Source organism: Cervus canadensis, unplaced genomic scaffold (genome assembly GCF_019320065.1).
Source record: "Cervus canadensis isolate Bull #8, Minnesota unplaced genomic scaffold, ASM1932006v1 Scaffold_015, whole genome shotgun sequence".
Taxonomy (NCBI): domain Eukaryota; kingdom Metazoa; phylum Chordata; class Mammalia; order Artiodactyla; family Cervidae; genus Cervus; species Cervus canadensis.
In genome coordinates, this window is record NW_025091397.1 from 1 (window position 1) to 13,322 (window position 13,322).

General features: G+C 38.4%; 1 protein-coding gene across 1 annotated transcript; it reads right to left on the reverse strand.

Annotated features, from left to right (window-relative positions):
- Positions 1-4: 4 nt before the first annotated feature.
- TDRD15 (tudor domain containing 15) lies at positions 5-12,469 on the reverse strand (the record flags this gene model as incomplete). Its single annotated transcript, XM_043460274.1, has 3 exons — positions 12,150-12,469; positions 5,042-5,145; positions 5-2,110 (listed from the first exon to the last, which is right to left on the reverse strand). A coding segment is annotated over exon 3 (2,103 nt), but the record flags the coding sequence as incomplete, so codon positions are not given.
- Positions 12,470-13,322: the final 853 nt, after the last annotated feature.

A 13,322-nucleotide genomic window follows, 5' to 3' on the forward strand; every position in this document is an offset into this window, starting at 1 on the left:
GTCCTTCAAGAAGGGCAGATATTACTTTCTTAACATTAACTTTACTTTTAGATTTTAAATTTAACACTGAATACTCACTTACAAATTTTGGACAACATTTTGGTTCTACTTCCCAATATTCTGCATATCCAGCTTGTAACATGAGAGAGACAACATCATTATCTTCTGAGGCTTCAATACTCTGAATATTTACAGTATACTTGTCATCTTTTTTTGCTATAACCTGAAGCAAAACTGCTTTGTTCAGGACAATTTTTTTAAAATAATCAACAGCAGCCTTCACCCATAAATCTTCAACAGGAAATACATGTGCAAGTGAACAGCACATGGCTAAAGCAGGCAACTCACAAAACTCTGGAAGCAAAATTTTTACATCAAAAAATGGTATGGAATCAGTATTTCCATAATCTAAAAAATAAACATTAATTTTATAACCATTAATTTCAGTGATGACAGCTCTATAAAAATGTCTATCCTTGCTATATCTAGCACAACAAAATGATCCAGGTTCTGGATTTCTTAGAATCAATTCCTCATTTTCACACAGATCATAATATTTGTTTATATTTTTAGTTATATCTTGAAATTCATTCTGATGTTCATTAGTACGTACCCAGAAATTTGATGGGTTTAATACATACACTACGAAACCTATGTAGGCAGCTTCTATCTTCATTTCTACAGTTTTAACAGGAAAATCTATTTTTAAAGTATCTTTTTTACTTAGAGAGTCTATCGGCTGCTCAGTGTTTGCAATAAAACTCCCAACTGCAAAGCTGTTTACCTCAGAAGCACTAGTTGCCCTCAGCCTATTATAAATTTTTGAATCAGACACTGGACATAGTACTTGTGTGCCTACAGTCTTCAGCAGACACTTAGAAGTAACTGTAGACTCTTGAGTTTCTAAGGTTACATAATACAAATGCTCATCCTTATTGAACCGATCAAGGTGTGCATATACTACCTGTCCTAACAAGGCTTGTTTAAATATACTCAGTTGAAATTTTCTTATATCTCTGTCTGGACTGTGTAAACATGTTAGAGAACATGGAAATGAAAATAATGGTACTAAGACAAAATCTTGTTTAAGTTTCTTTACATGAACTGAAGGTACAGTCTCACTACTGCCATAATCCATAAACCAAATTCTCACTTGATTATTGGGCAAAAGCTGCTGAAGAATTCCTCTATGCCACTGTCCATTTATCCTTCTGGCAACACAAAGTAGTCCAAAATTATCACATGTGGGACTACTTCCTTGGCTGATAATATCATAATGCAAAGTCATACATGTTGTAAAGTTTTCCAACTCTGGAATCCATTTAATTAATTGGCAATAAAATTTACTTGGGCTCAAGGCAGATGATACTTTTACACTTTCAGTACTGCCCACTGACAAAGATGGTTGCAAATTATCCAGAACATGCTGAATATCAAGTAAAGTATCGTTATTACTTAAAGATGATTCAGGTCTTTTATGGTGTAATGAATCTGGCATTTGTTTGGGGAATTCTTTTACCATTTCCACAATAAGACGAAATGAATCTCCATCAATGAGTCTCCCTAATTGTAATTCAAGAACCTGGGATATAATGTTTGGCACTTCAAGAACAATCATCTGAAGAGGCAAAACAGCTTGCACACAACCTTTCACTTGTAGTCCTACTAATGACTTGAAATAATTCAAAGCCTTGGGAGACCATTTTTCCCCAGCTGGTAGTATGTTGGCCAAAATGCCAAATGTTACCCGTGGTGGTAGCTCAAATAAGTTGCCACATGCTGAAGCAACCTGCGTACTGTCAACTCTCAGTTCCTCTCCGCGGTCTATGAGGAGCACAGTATAGAGTTCATTTTTCTTTTCCACAACTCTTCCTCTCTGCCATTCTCCTGATACTCTTTCTTCTACCAAACAAAAGTCATCGATGTCTACATTACTGTTTCCTTTTTGAACATACTGTATTTCCCTCTGCAATATGTGGTAGTCAAACTCACATTCAATATTATTTCTGCCTTGAAATTTCACCAGAATGTCCTTGGGAAGACATTCTATATGTGATATTGTCAGATCCACATTTAAAAGGGTTGGTAACAGAGATGTAGAATCCATTTTCTAAAAAGCAAATGATAAGAACCTATTAGTTTCTGGACAGACAGTTGTCAAAATTAAATGAAATTAGTCTTATATGTATGTAAACATAAACCAAACTAGCCTTAAAAGTATGTAAATATATATTAAATATCAAAATAATTCCATGTCTGTATTTATCAAACTGAACATGTTGGTAAAAATTATATATATTGGACAAGATGAAGAAATAAATAAAATGCATCTGACCATTCACTGCCTTTCACACTTTCAAAAAATTCTACTGAAATAACTGAGAGCATTTAAAAATAGGGAGAATGAATATAATCACTGGAAAACAGAAAAAAAAGGCAGTATTTTTTAAGAGACTAACAAATTTCTCGTAGATATTGGACTGATAGTGTGTAATGGAAGAAAGCCAAATAAAGCCTACTGGAGAACTACACTCCTTCATGCAGACTTCTTCCAGTACCCATAATTCCAAGGGGTGAGTGCTAGAAGCAAGGGTGGATGGTTCCCAACAGGGGACACACTGTTTATAGTCCCTACTCTGTGTCAATTAGCAGTATGTGGCCCCTATCAGCATCATTATACAACTCCAGGTTCCTCCTCTGAGGGCAACAAGTTGAGACAATAGGTTGGGACAACAGAAAGGAGAGCCAGGCATGGAAAGACCCTTTAGACAGGTTAAGTACCTCCACGCTTGTCGCTAGCATGTGTGTGTGTCAAATCGCTCAGTCATGTCTGACTCTCTGCAACCCCATGGACTGTAGCCTGCCAGGCTCCTCTACCCATAGGGATTCTCTAGGCAAGAATACTGGAGTGGGTCACCACACCTCCTTCAAGGGATCTTGACAACCCAGGGATCAAACCTGCATCTCTTGTTTCCTGCATTGGCAGGCGGGTTCTTTACCACTAGTGCCACCTGGGAAGCCTCTGTCACTGGCATGGGTACCCACAAAAAGTGTGGAGGGAGGGAGAGAGGAAAATAAATCTTTAGCAGAGAGGCAAAGCTCTCTACTCTAACTATGGCTCCACCTAAGTTTCTCTGGATTGTTAGAATTCTAAAAACTGTAAGTCAAATATTCAAGAAGCATAAAACAGCCCCCAAATTCAGGTAAGAACCAACATCTATTGTAGTAGGATACAGCCTAACTCCAGCTTGATTCTAATAGTTGACAATTTTTTTTTCTATGAGAATGAGAAAGAGACAGAGAGAGAGAGAGAGAAACACTGGAGCTAAAAAAAAATGAGGGAACCACTTAAAATAAACCAAGGAAACCCTCACATCAGGAATAAACATTGTATTGAAGGAAACAGCAAAATATTGTTTTTCAACAGTTCGATTCCTCTTTTTAAAAAGTCCAAAAGAGGATAATGCATTTTTATATGACTAAGTAGTCATTAATATGCAACAACTGAAATCAGGAATAACTACCCACACATAAGAGTCAATGGGAATGTCCCTACTGCAATGAGGAAAGCCAATGCAAAATATAGATGGAAGACAAGAAAATTTTGAGAAAATACCCCCAAAACTCAGAAGGATAAAAAGATGCAAAAGAAGCATGAAGGACAGGAGTATAAAATCTTACCAAAGTATAAATGTTGTTATCTCAGAGATAAAATAAGAGAAGAGAAGCCCTTTCTTAGACTTAAGACCCAAGTCCACACAGTGAAACAGGCCACTGGAAAGCTTGAGGAATGATTTAGGGTCATCTGGGTGCTGATTTCAGTTCTTATTTCCTCCCAGATAATTAACTTAGTGTGATAATCAGCATGGCTTGATCTACAGAGATTCTAGGCAATGCTCACTTGACCCTGATGTCCTTAAGAATAAAAATCAATGAGCAATACATTAAAGACTCTCATTAGACTAAGCTGCCTTTAATTAAAGTCACAGGCCTCTAGTCAATTACCAGACTTTAGTCAGTTTATAAATCTATAATACCTTACATGAAGAGAAGACCAAGTATTATTAAGAAAGGACCCTGTGTTTGATTATACCAAAGGGTCACCTGAGTAGATAGGAAAAGGAAAAAATTACTTAAGTCTTCCAGGAATCACACACACTTTAGATATAAAAAGCAGATGCAGCCAGAAGGATTCCTTGATGAAGTGAATGTAGTGTATACAAAATAGACCAAAGAAAAGCCCAAAGGAAGTTATGCGATGAGGTTACCCGAAATACCAGAAGCCTGCTCCTCCACACTGCTGTCCCTCCTTCAAACAAAACAAATGGCCTCATGGAGAATTTCACAGAGAAAGGGGGGAAAATTTCTGAGCTTGATCTGCACATGTTCTCTCACCTAATGCCAGTAACTTCCAGAAAAGGACTGCAAAAGCACTGCATCCCAACTCAGGACAATCCTTGCCAAAGAAACAAAAGGAGGTATTCAAGTTGACAGGACTTTGCCTGAAGAAGAAACTGTTTCAGTTAAGAACCTATGCATATTAGTAGGCCACAGCTAATAGTTTCTGCAGGATGATTAGCAATTCTGAAGGAACAAGACTGGAGGATTTGTTACAAAATAAATCTGAAGAAGAGGCATATGGATGAGCCTCTCAGACTTGGCACATGAAGAAAACTTGTAGGTCGCATGTGATGTGCATTGAAGGGCTCACTATGGAAAAGATTCTTAATCAGGTAGACAGAATTACTTATTCAATGACTATGAATCAGCCTCCTTCACCTGCCTCTCCAATGCTTGCTCAACAGGATCATGAAGAAGGTTCACTGGGTTATGGATAAAGCTCCTACCCTTGTCTATCTGAAGATCATCAAACAATTCAGAGAAAATTAGGGAAAAAACATCAACAGGAAATTTAAAACTAAACCAATTATTTTATACAAGGGACAATTATTTAAGGATATAACTTAAAGATGTTCTAGATCCAAACTCTATTCAGTATTATATTCCTTAGAATATTACTACACTGACAGAAAGTACTTACACTTTGTACACAAGTTTAGGACATCAGGAAACTTTAGTTTTACTGGAGACTCAATTAACAGTATGAAGTTTAGGGAACTGTTTTCTCAGAATCAGATTCCAAATCTGTAAAATGAAAGGGCTGAATTAAATTTGGGTTTTTCAAACATGGTTTTTATTTTGTTTTTTTTTTTGTTTGTTTGTTTGGTTTTTTTTTTGCAATAGCAGAAATCCTTCTTAATCTAAGGTGCAAAAAGTAAATAGAAAACTTCAAATATCTATCAGTTAGATTCATAAATGGTAGTCTAATAATTTCATGTGCTGTGCTGAGTTGCTCAGTCATGTCCAATTCTTTGCCACCTCATGGAGCCCACCAGGCTCCTCTGTCCATGGGGATTCTCCAGGCAAAAATACTGGAGTGGGCTGCCATGCCCTCCCCTCCAGTGGATCTTCCAACCCAGGAATCAAACCCAGGTTTCCTGCATTGCAGGCGGATTCTTTACCTTCTGAGCCACCAGGGAAGCCCCAATAATTTCATATATTTATACAATTATAAAGCCAGTAAATGAGAATACTAAAATCATTCTGATGAACACAGTCTTATAGCAGCTCCATCATATAATTTGCCTTAATATTGTATTTGATAACAGTACTGGGGAAAAAATGAGGCTCAAACATTTGTAACAGTTTCACAATTGTACATGATCAGATACAGGTAAGTTCAAACAAAAATAGAGCAGATAGTTACCAAAGGGGAAGGCAGGGGTGGGATAAATTAGGAGTATGAGATTAACAGATACAAACTCCTATACTTAAAATAGATCAAGCAACACATGTTTGCTGTGTATGACAAGGAACTATATTCGATATCTTATAACAACCTAAAATGGAAAATAATCTGAATATAAACAAACAACTCAATGATTTTGCTGTATACCTGAAACACAGTAAGTCAATTATACGTCAATTAAAAAACACACATCCATCTTATTTTGGATTCAAGGATGACACTAGGAATTATTTAAATATAAAGATCACTTAACCCATATTGTGTTTTTTTGGGTCATGCTATCTGGCTCTTAATGCGACTTTTAGGAAGTTATCCAAGCATTTGTTGTCACCTCCCCATTTCTTGCTGTTTTCAATTTATCAGCTCAATAAATCTTTTCTCTTAATCTTAAAAAAAAAAAGATGCAGTAGAGCCTCAATTTAAACAAATTAATTGTATGGCACCAATCAGTGCTCATTACTGCTTTTAAGTTTAATATATCATATTGAAATATTTTATTTCTTCTTTAAAAAGTAGACTATTTTTAAAAATTAAATTCAAAGTTCACAAACTCATGAATTAAATGTAAATCAAAAATTCAAAGCTTCACTGTTCCCCTAAGGTTTGTGAAAATACAATCTATAACACTATTAAAATTGATATGGAAACCCCTTCCTACACTAAAATCCCCTGATTCTACAGAATACATATTAGAGATGATGCCACTCTTAATGAGTCATGTAAGTAACTTAAATTTTTGTAAATTTTCTAACAGAAATTTGAATTTCTTTCCTTATATTAAGAGCTTCTTATAATGCTTTACATTTTTTAAAAAAGTTTTCTGCACATTAGTTTAACTGATCTTTGCAATAAGATTTCCATTTTTCAAATGAAAAATACTTAAGATAAAGGAAATACAGGAGTGAGCTTGAATTTACATTTTCTGATTCAGTCCAGTTCTCCAAGTTCTCCTCCCACATTACTCCCACTGTTTCACACTGCTCTTTCAACTAACCCATGTAATCATGGACAAGAAATAAAAAGTGAAAGATACAAATCGAAAACCAAAAATCTAAACAAACAAACAAAAAAAAATAGGGAAAGCACCCTTATGGGATAGAATCAGCTTATTCTTCCTTTTTCCAAATTTAAAATAATTCTGGTTAAACTCTGACTAGCATTCTGGCAAGGTTACCATGTGCCAGAAGACTGGATCAAGTTAGGCATCTGTGCTTTGGTTTTCCTCCTCCTATATTCTCCATATATTCAAAATGGTTTCTAGGTTTAGGTCTTTAAGGATACTGATAAGAGTAGAAATCAAACAGCATAGAGTACTTTTAAAATTGCATATTTCAAAATCAGTGCTTCAATTTTGCTAACATTCTTTACCAAAGTAGTTCCTTAATCAACGACAATGTTGTCCCACAGGGGACATTTGCTACCTCTGGAGATATATTTGCTTATCATAACTGGGCCAGGGTCAAGGTTCCCACTGGCATATACAAGCCATATGCCAGTTCTTTGTTAGTCGCTAAGTTGTGGCCGACTCTTTTGCAACCCAATGGACTGTAGCCCACTAGGCTCCTCTGTCCATGGAATTTCCCAGGCAAGAATACTGGAGTGGTTGCCATTTCCTCCTCCAGGGGAATCTTCCTGAACCAAGGACTGGATTTGCCTCTCTTGCATTAGCAGGCAGATTCTTTACCTGAACCACCTGGGAAGCCCAGTCTATGCCAGAGATGCTGCTAAATATCCTATAATGGACAGAATAACCTCCCACAAAAAAAAAAAAGCAATTATCCAATTATCCATACCAAAATGCTGGCTGAGAAAATGCTTTACTGAAAGTAAAAACAAACCCCAGGGAGATAAAAGAATTCTTTAAAACCATCTAAAGAATTAGTCAGAGAAGGCAATGGCACTCCACTCCAGTACTCTTGCCTGGAATATCCCATGGGCAGAGGAGCCTGGTAGGCTGCAGTCCATGGGGTCACGAAGAGTCGGACACGACTGAGTGACTTCACTTTCATTTTCATGCATTGGAGAAGGAAATGGCAACCCACTCCAGTGTTCTTGCCTGGAGAATCCCAGCGACAGGGGAGCCTGGTGGGCTGTACAGGGGTTGCAGCAGAGCAACAACTAACGTCTATGGGGTTGCACAGAGTCAGCCACAACTGAAGCGACTTAGCAGTAGCAGCAAAAAATTAGTAGAAAACAATCTAATCTTAAAGCTTTCCTCATGAGACAAAAGAGGCTACCAGTTTTTTAAAAATTTAAAATATTACAAAAAATAAAGCTGTAACAAAATTGAAATCAATTAAAAAATATATAAAAATAAATATAATTTATCACATTTTAAAAAAATGATTTCCTCAGTCCAAATATCTTCTGTCACCTTTGACTCCACTTTTTTCCAACTGGAAGCCATCTAGTTTCCCTGATGGCTCAGCTGGTAAAGAATCCGCCTGCAATGGGTAAGACCAGGGTTCAGTCTCTGGGTTGGGAAGATCCCCTGGAGAAGGAAAAGCTCCTCACTCCAGTATTCTGGCCTGGAGATCCCATGGACTGTATAGTCCATGGGGTTACAAAGAGACGGACACAACTGAGTGACTGCGACTTTCACGTTCACACACAATCTATCAAGGAATCTTACTAGATTCATCTCCAGAGTACAAAAAAACTCTGACATTGCTTCCATCTCTGCTGCTACAACCTTGGCCCAAACTCCATTCATCTGTAATACTAAGTCCCTAACTTATCTTCCTGCTCTATCTTTAACCCTACCCTACTCTCAGTCCCAAAGAATGCTCAAACTACCGCACAATTGCACTCATCTCACTCGCTAGTAAAGTAATGCTCAAAATTCTCCAAGCCAGGCTTCAGCAATACGTGAACTGTGAACTTCCAGATGTTCAAGCTGGTTTTAGAAAAGGCAGAGGAACCAGAGATCAAACTGCCAACAACCGCTGGATCATCGAAAAACAAGAGAGTTCCAGAAAAACATCTATTTCTGCTTTATTGCTTATGCCAAAGCCTTTGACTCTGTGGATCACAATAAACTGTGGAAAATTCTGAAAGAGATGGGAATACCAGACCACCTGACCTGCCTCTTGAGAAACCTGTATGCAGGTCAGAAAGCAACAGTTAGAACTGGACATGGAACAAGAGACTGGTTCCAAATAGGAAAAGGAGAACATCAAGGCTGCATATTGTCACCCTGTTTATTTAACTTATATGCAGAGTACATCATTAGAAACACTGGGCTGGAAGAAGCACAAGCTGGAATCCAGATTGCCGGGAAAAATATCAATAACCTCAGATATGCAGATGACACCACCCTTATGGCAGAAAGTGAAGAAGAACTAAAGAGCCTCTTGATGAAAGTGAAAGAGGAGAGTGAAAAAGTTGGCTTAAAGCTCAAAATTCAGAAAACTAAGATCATGGCATCTGGTCCCATCACTTCATGGGAAATAGATGGGGAAACAGTGGAAACAGTGGCTGACTTTATTTTTTCGGGCTCCCAAATCACTGCAGATGGTGATTGCAGCCATGAAATTAAAAGATGCTTACTCTTTGGAAGGAAAGTTATGACCAACCTAGATAGCATATTAAAAGGCAGAGACATGACTTTGCCAACAAAGGTCCGTCTGGCCAAGGCTATACTTTTTCCAGTGGTCATGTATGTATATGAGTTGGACTGTGAAGAAAGCTGAGCACCAAAGAATTGATGCTTTTGAACTGTGGTGCTGGAGAAGACTCTTGAGAGTCCCTTGAACTGCAAAGAGATCCAACCAGTCCATCCTAAAGGAGTTCAGTCCTGGGTGTTCACTGGAAGGACTGATGCTGAAGCTGAAACTCCAATACTTTGGCCACATCATGCAAAGAGTTGACTCATTGGAAAAGACCCTGATGCTGGGAGGGATTGGGGGTAGGGGGAGAAGGGGACGACAGAAGATGAGATGGCTGGATGGTATCACCGACTCGATGGACATGAGTTTGAGTAAACTCTGGGAGTTGTTGATGGACAGGGAGGCCTGGCGTGCTGCGATTCATGGGGTGGCAGAGTCGGTCACGACTGAGTGACTGAACTGAACTGAACTCAATCATGATGATTCTCAGCACTGTAACCAGAATGACCTTTTTTTAAAATATAATACACAACGTGCATTACTGGTTCTCGAATATTTGGCCTCAGGACCCTTTTATACATCTATAAGTTAATGAAGACTGAGGTGTGTCCTCTCCGCCTAAATTCATATGTTGAAACTGTATCTCCCAATGATGGGATAAGACTATCTCATAAGAATTGAGCTCTCATAAATGTGATCAGTGAAACAATGAAAACACAGCAGTTATCCATACCAAAATACTGGTCGAGAAAATGCTTTACTGAAAACAAAGACAAATCTCAGGGAGATAAAAGAATTCTTTAAAACTGTCTAAAGAATTAGTAGAAAACAATCTAATCTTAAAGCTTTCTTCATGAGACAAAAGAGGCAAAACATAAACATCAATGAAAAAGTGTAAACCAGGAAGCAGGCTCTCACCAGATATTAAATCAGTAAGAACCTTGATCTTGGACTTCTCAGCCTGCAGAACTATGAGAAATAGATTTCTATTGTTTATAAGCCATTCAGTTTAAGGTATTTTGTTATAGCAGTCCAAGCTAAGACAGACCCCAAAGAACATATACATGGCTTCTGTCACCATTTACCATATTATAAATAATAGCAAATTTTAAAGTACTCAGTAATTCACTTTCAAATAACAATAAACCCATTAAATGTTGATATTTTCATGAAGATTATTTCTCAGAACCAAAAAATTACAATTTTTGAAAACCTCAATGTCTGCTTAATGAACATAGCTGTATTCTCACAGCTGCTTCTGCTGTGAGAATTCAGTATGCAATAGGTTGTTCTGGGTAAAGTATGTGAATAAAAACTGACCACATACAGATAATGTAGTTAGAGAAGGGAGAAGCACTTTAATAGCTTTTTGATATAACTGAAGAATTTTTAATTTTCACAAAAGCTCTATGAGACGTCATTTCTTAGAAATTATTTACAAAATGGAATATTAAACCATATTAATAAATTTTTGTACTCTGTTACCTTAAACTCCCTTGGTCTATCATACACCTTGAATGAGATTATCAAACATAATGATTTTAAAGATACATTGATTTGAAAATATTGATTCAGTTATACAAAACTTCCATACATAACACATTAACCAACATCAAGTTAAATTAATATCACAATCAACTTTATTAGAAAATCCAAATACTGGTAAGGCATCAAGCTTGCATTGACAGTCCACATATTTTCCAACTTTTCAATTTTGGCTTTAAAGCTTAAATTTTATCACTGACAAATACCATCAGGTGTTTTCCTTAACGTGTCAAGCTCACTTTACTCATTCTCAGGAGAATGTCTGCAAAATACCCAAACCTGAAGGACCATAGTTTGTTCTTAAAGTAAAAATGGAATCATACAATGACTGTATGCCACACAATGAAAACTAAACAGCAATATAAAGGAGCAAAGTATTGGTACACACCACAACATAGACAGATCTCAAAAATAATTACCCTGAGTGAAAGAAAGCTGAGACAATACATACTGTATTTCATTGTTTACATAAAACTTCTAGAAAATGTAAACTATAGTGACAGAAAGTTGATCAGTGTTGGGGGGGGGGGCAGAAGAAACTTCTGGGGGTGTCCGATGTATTTATTATCTTGATTATAATCATTTCATGGTAACACACATTCTGTCAGGTGTCAAACTACACACTTTACATGCAAGTTTGTAGTACCTGAATTATACTTCAGCAAAGCTGTCAAACACACACACCCTACAAACACACAGCCTAAAGTTTATTAATGGTGGAAGAGTAAAATTATGGCGTCTCTATTATTTTAGTTACTACTAAAAAGCAATAAGTTCAATCTATTTTTATTGACTGGAACAGGTCTTAGGAATACTGTTAAGTTGGGGTGGGGGGAGGGGCTCAGAGTAACTTATAAAAAACAAAAATAATATCCTATATATGTACAGGAATGTGTCTCTCTGCAAACAGTTAAAGAGAAGAAGGATAAATTAGGAGATGGGACTGGCAAAATGGGGTGGGGGTGGACGGGGGGATGAACTTCTATTTAGCTGCTTTACTGCAAAAGGCTTGCACTTCTTTTTCTGAATTCCAAAAGGTAACACGTTATTTTTGAATGTGTATTAAACTGTTACAACAATGAGATGGCTCAGCAAAGCTCAATCTCTTCAAAAGAGCAACATCACACTCAGACTTGGTATCTTTTGACCTCCGCAGAAAAAAAACGCCTCAGCAATACTGAACCAACCTGGAGGGTACACCTTCTCTGAAAACGGCATTTTTCAGGTCAAGGACCCGGGCGCCCACGAAGTGGCCGAGTAGCGAACACCTTTAGGAAGCCGGGAGGTCACAGAGCTGAGGGGATCCCGACGCGGATCGAAGGCCGTGGGCCGGCGCCCGGCTCCTATGGAGCCAAAACCACAACGGTCAAGGAACAAAGCGAGAAGGGGGCTGCAAAGGCATCACCTTCAAAAACAATACCGCCTACCGCGAGCTGACCATTTTATAGATAGCGACTTACGGAGCCCTCAGAGGAGGTCCGTTTCTTCCTGACGCCAAGTCAGTTTATTCCCGGCGCTCTAGCCACAGCCCAAGATGGCGGCAAACTTGAAGCCGGTTCTCGCCCCTCGTGTGCCACGGGGCGCAGGCGCAGGGCGTGGAGGCCGGGGCATCATGGGAGCCTCACGGCTGCAAGCTGTTCCTCCAGCCTGAGAACGCCAGCCACCGGGGTCTTGGGAAGCGCGCTGCTCAATCTGAGGTACCCACTCCAGGCGGGCCCCCTCCCAGCCTGGTCTTTTAGGGCCTGGCTAACGCCTGGGTTAGAGCCTTGTGGGAGGCCTCTGGGGAAGAGGGCAGGGCTAGGGTGCTGTAAAGGATGTTGCTTGCCTGGTGGATGTGGCACATGGGGTGCAGTCACCCCTCGTATCTGGTTGTGCGAAGCCTTCAGAGCACGCAGAGGATCCCCGTTGTGGCTGCCCAGGAAAGAAACCCGGGTGCCCCCAGACCAGTGAAAATAACAGCCACTTATTGAGCCCTAATGAATCAGGTCTTTCTGTACCTTATTGCGTTTTCTTCTGTTTCTCTGTGTTGCAGAAACTTGAATCGGATCCCTGCAACAGATAGTGGTCATTTCTAAAATATTATTAAAGATCTCATTGCTACCAGGGTCTTTATGTTAAAAAGCCATTGACCTGTACGCTTGAGTACACTTTACCTTATACCTCAATGAAAAAAAGAAAAACACAAACTTTGAAAAAGGAATGTAGGAATTAACAGTATTTTTCTTGAGTTTTTCTGTTAAGTGAGTCACATCTAAGAAAAAGAATAACACATGTAATTTGGCAATTTTTGATAAGGCCTTTTTAGGAAACTTCCCAGACACTAAGAAAGATGATTCAAGTGGTCTCTAATTTTAGCACTT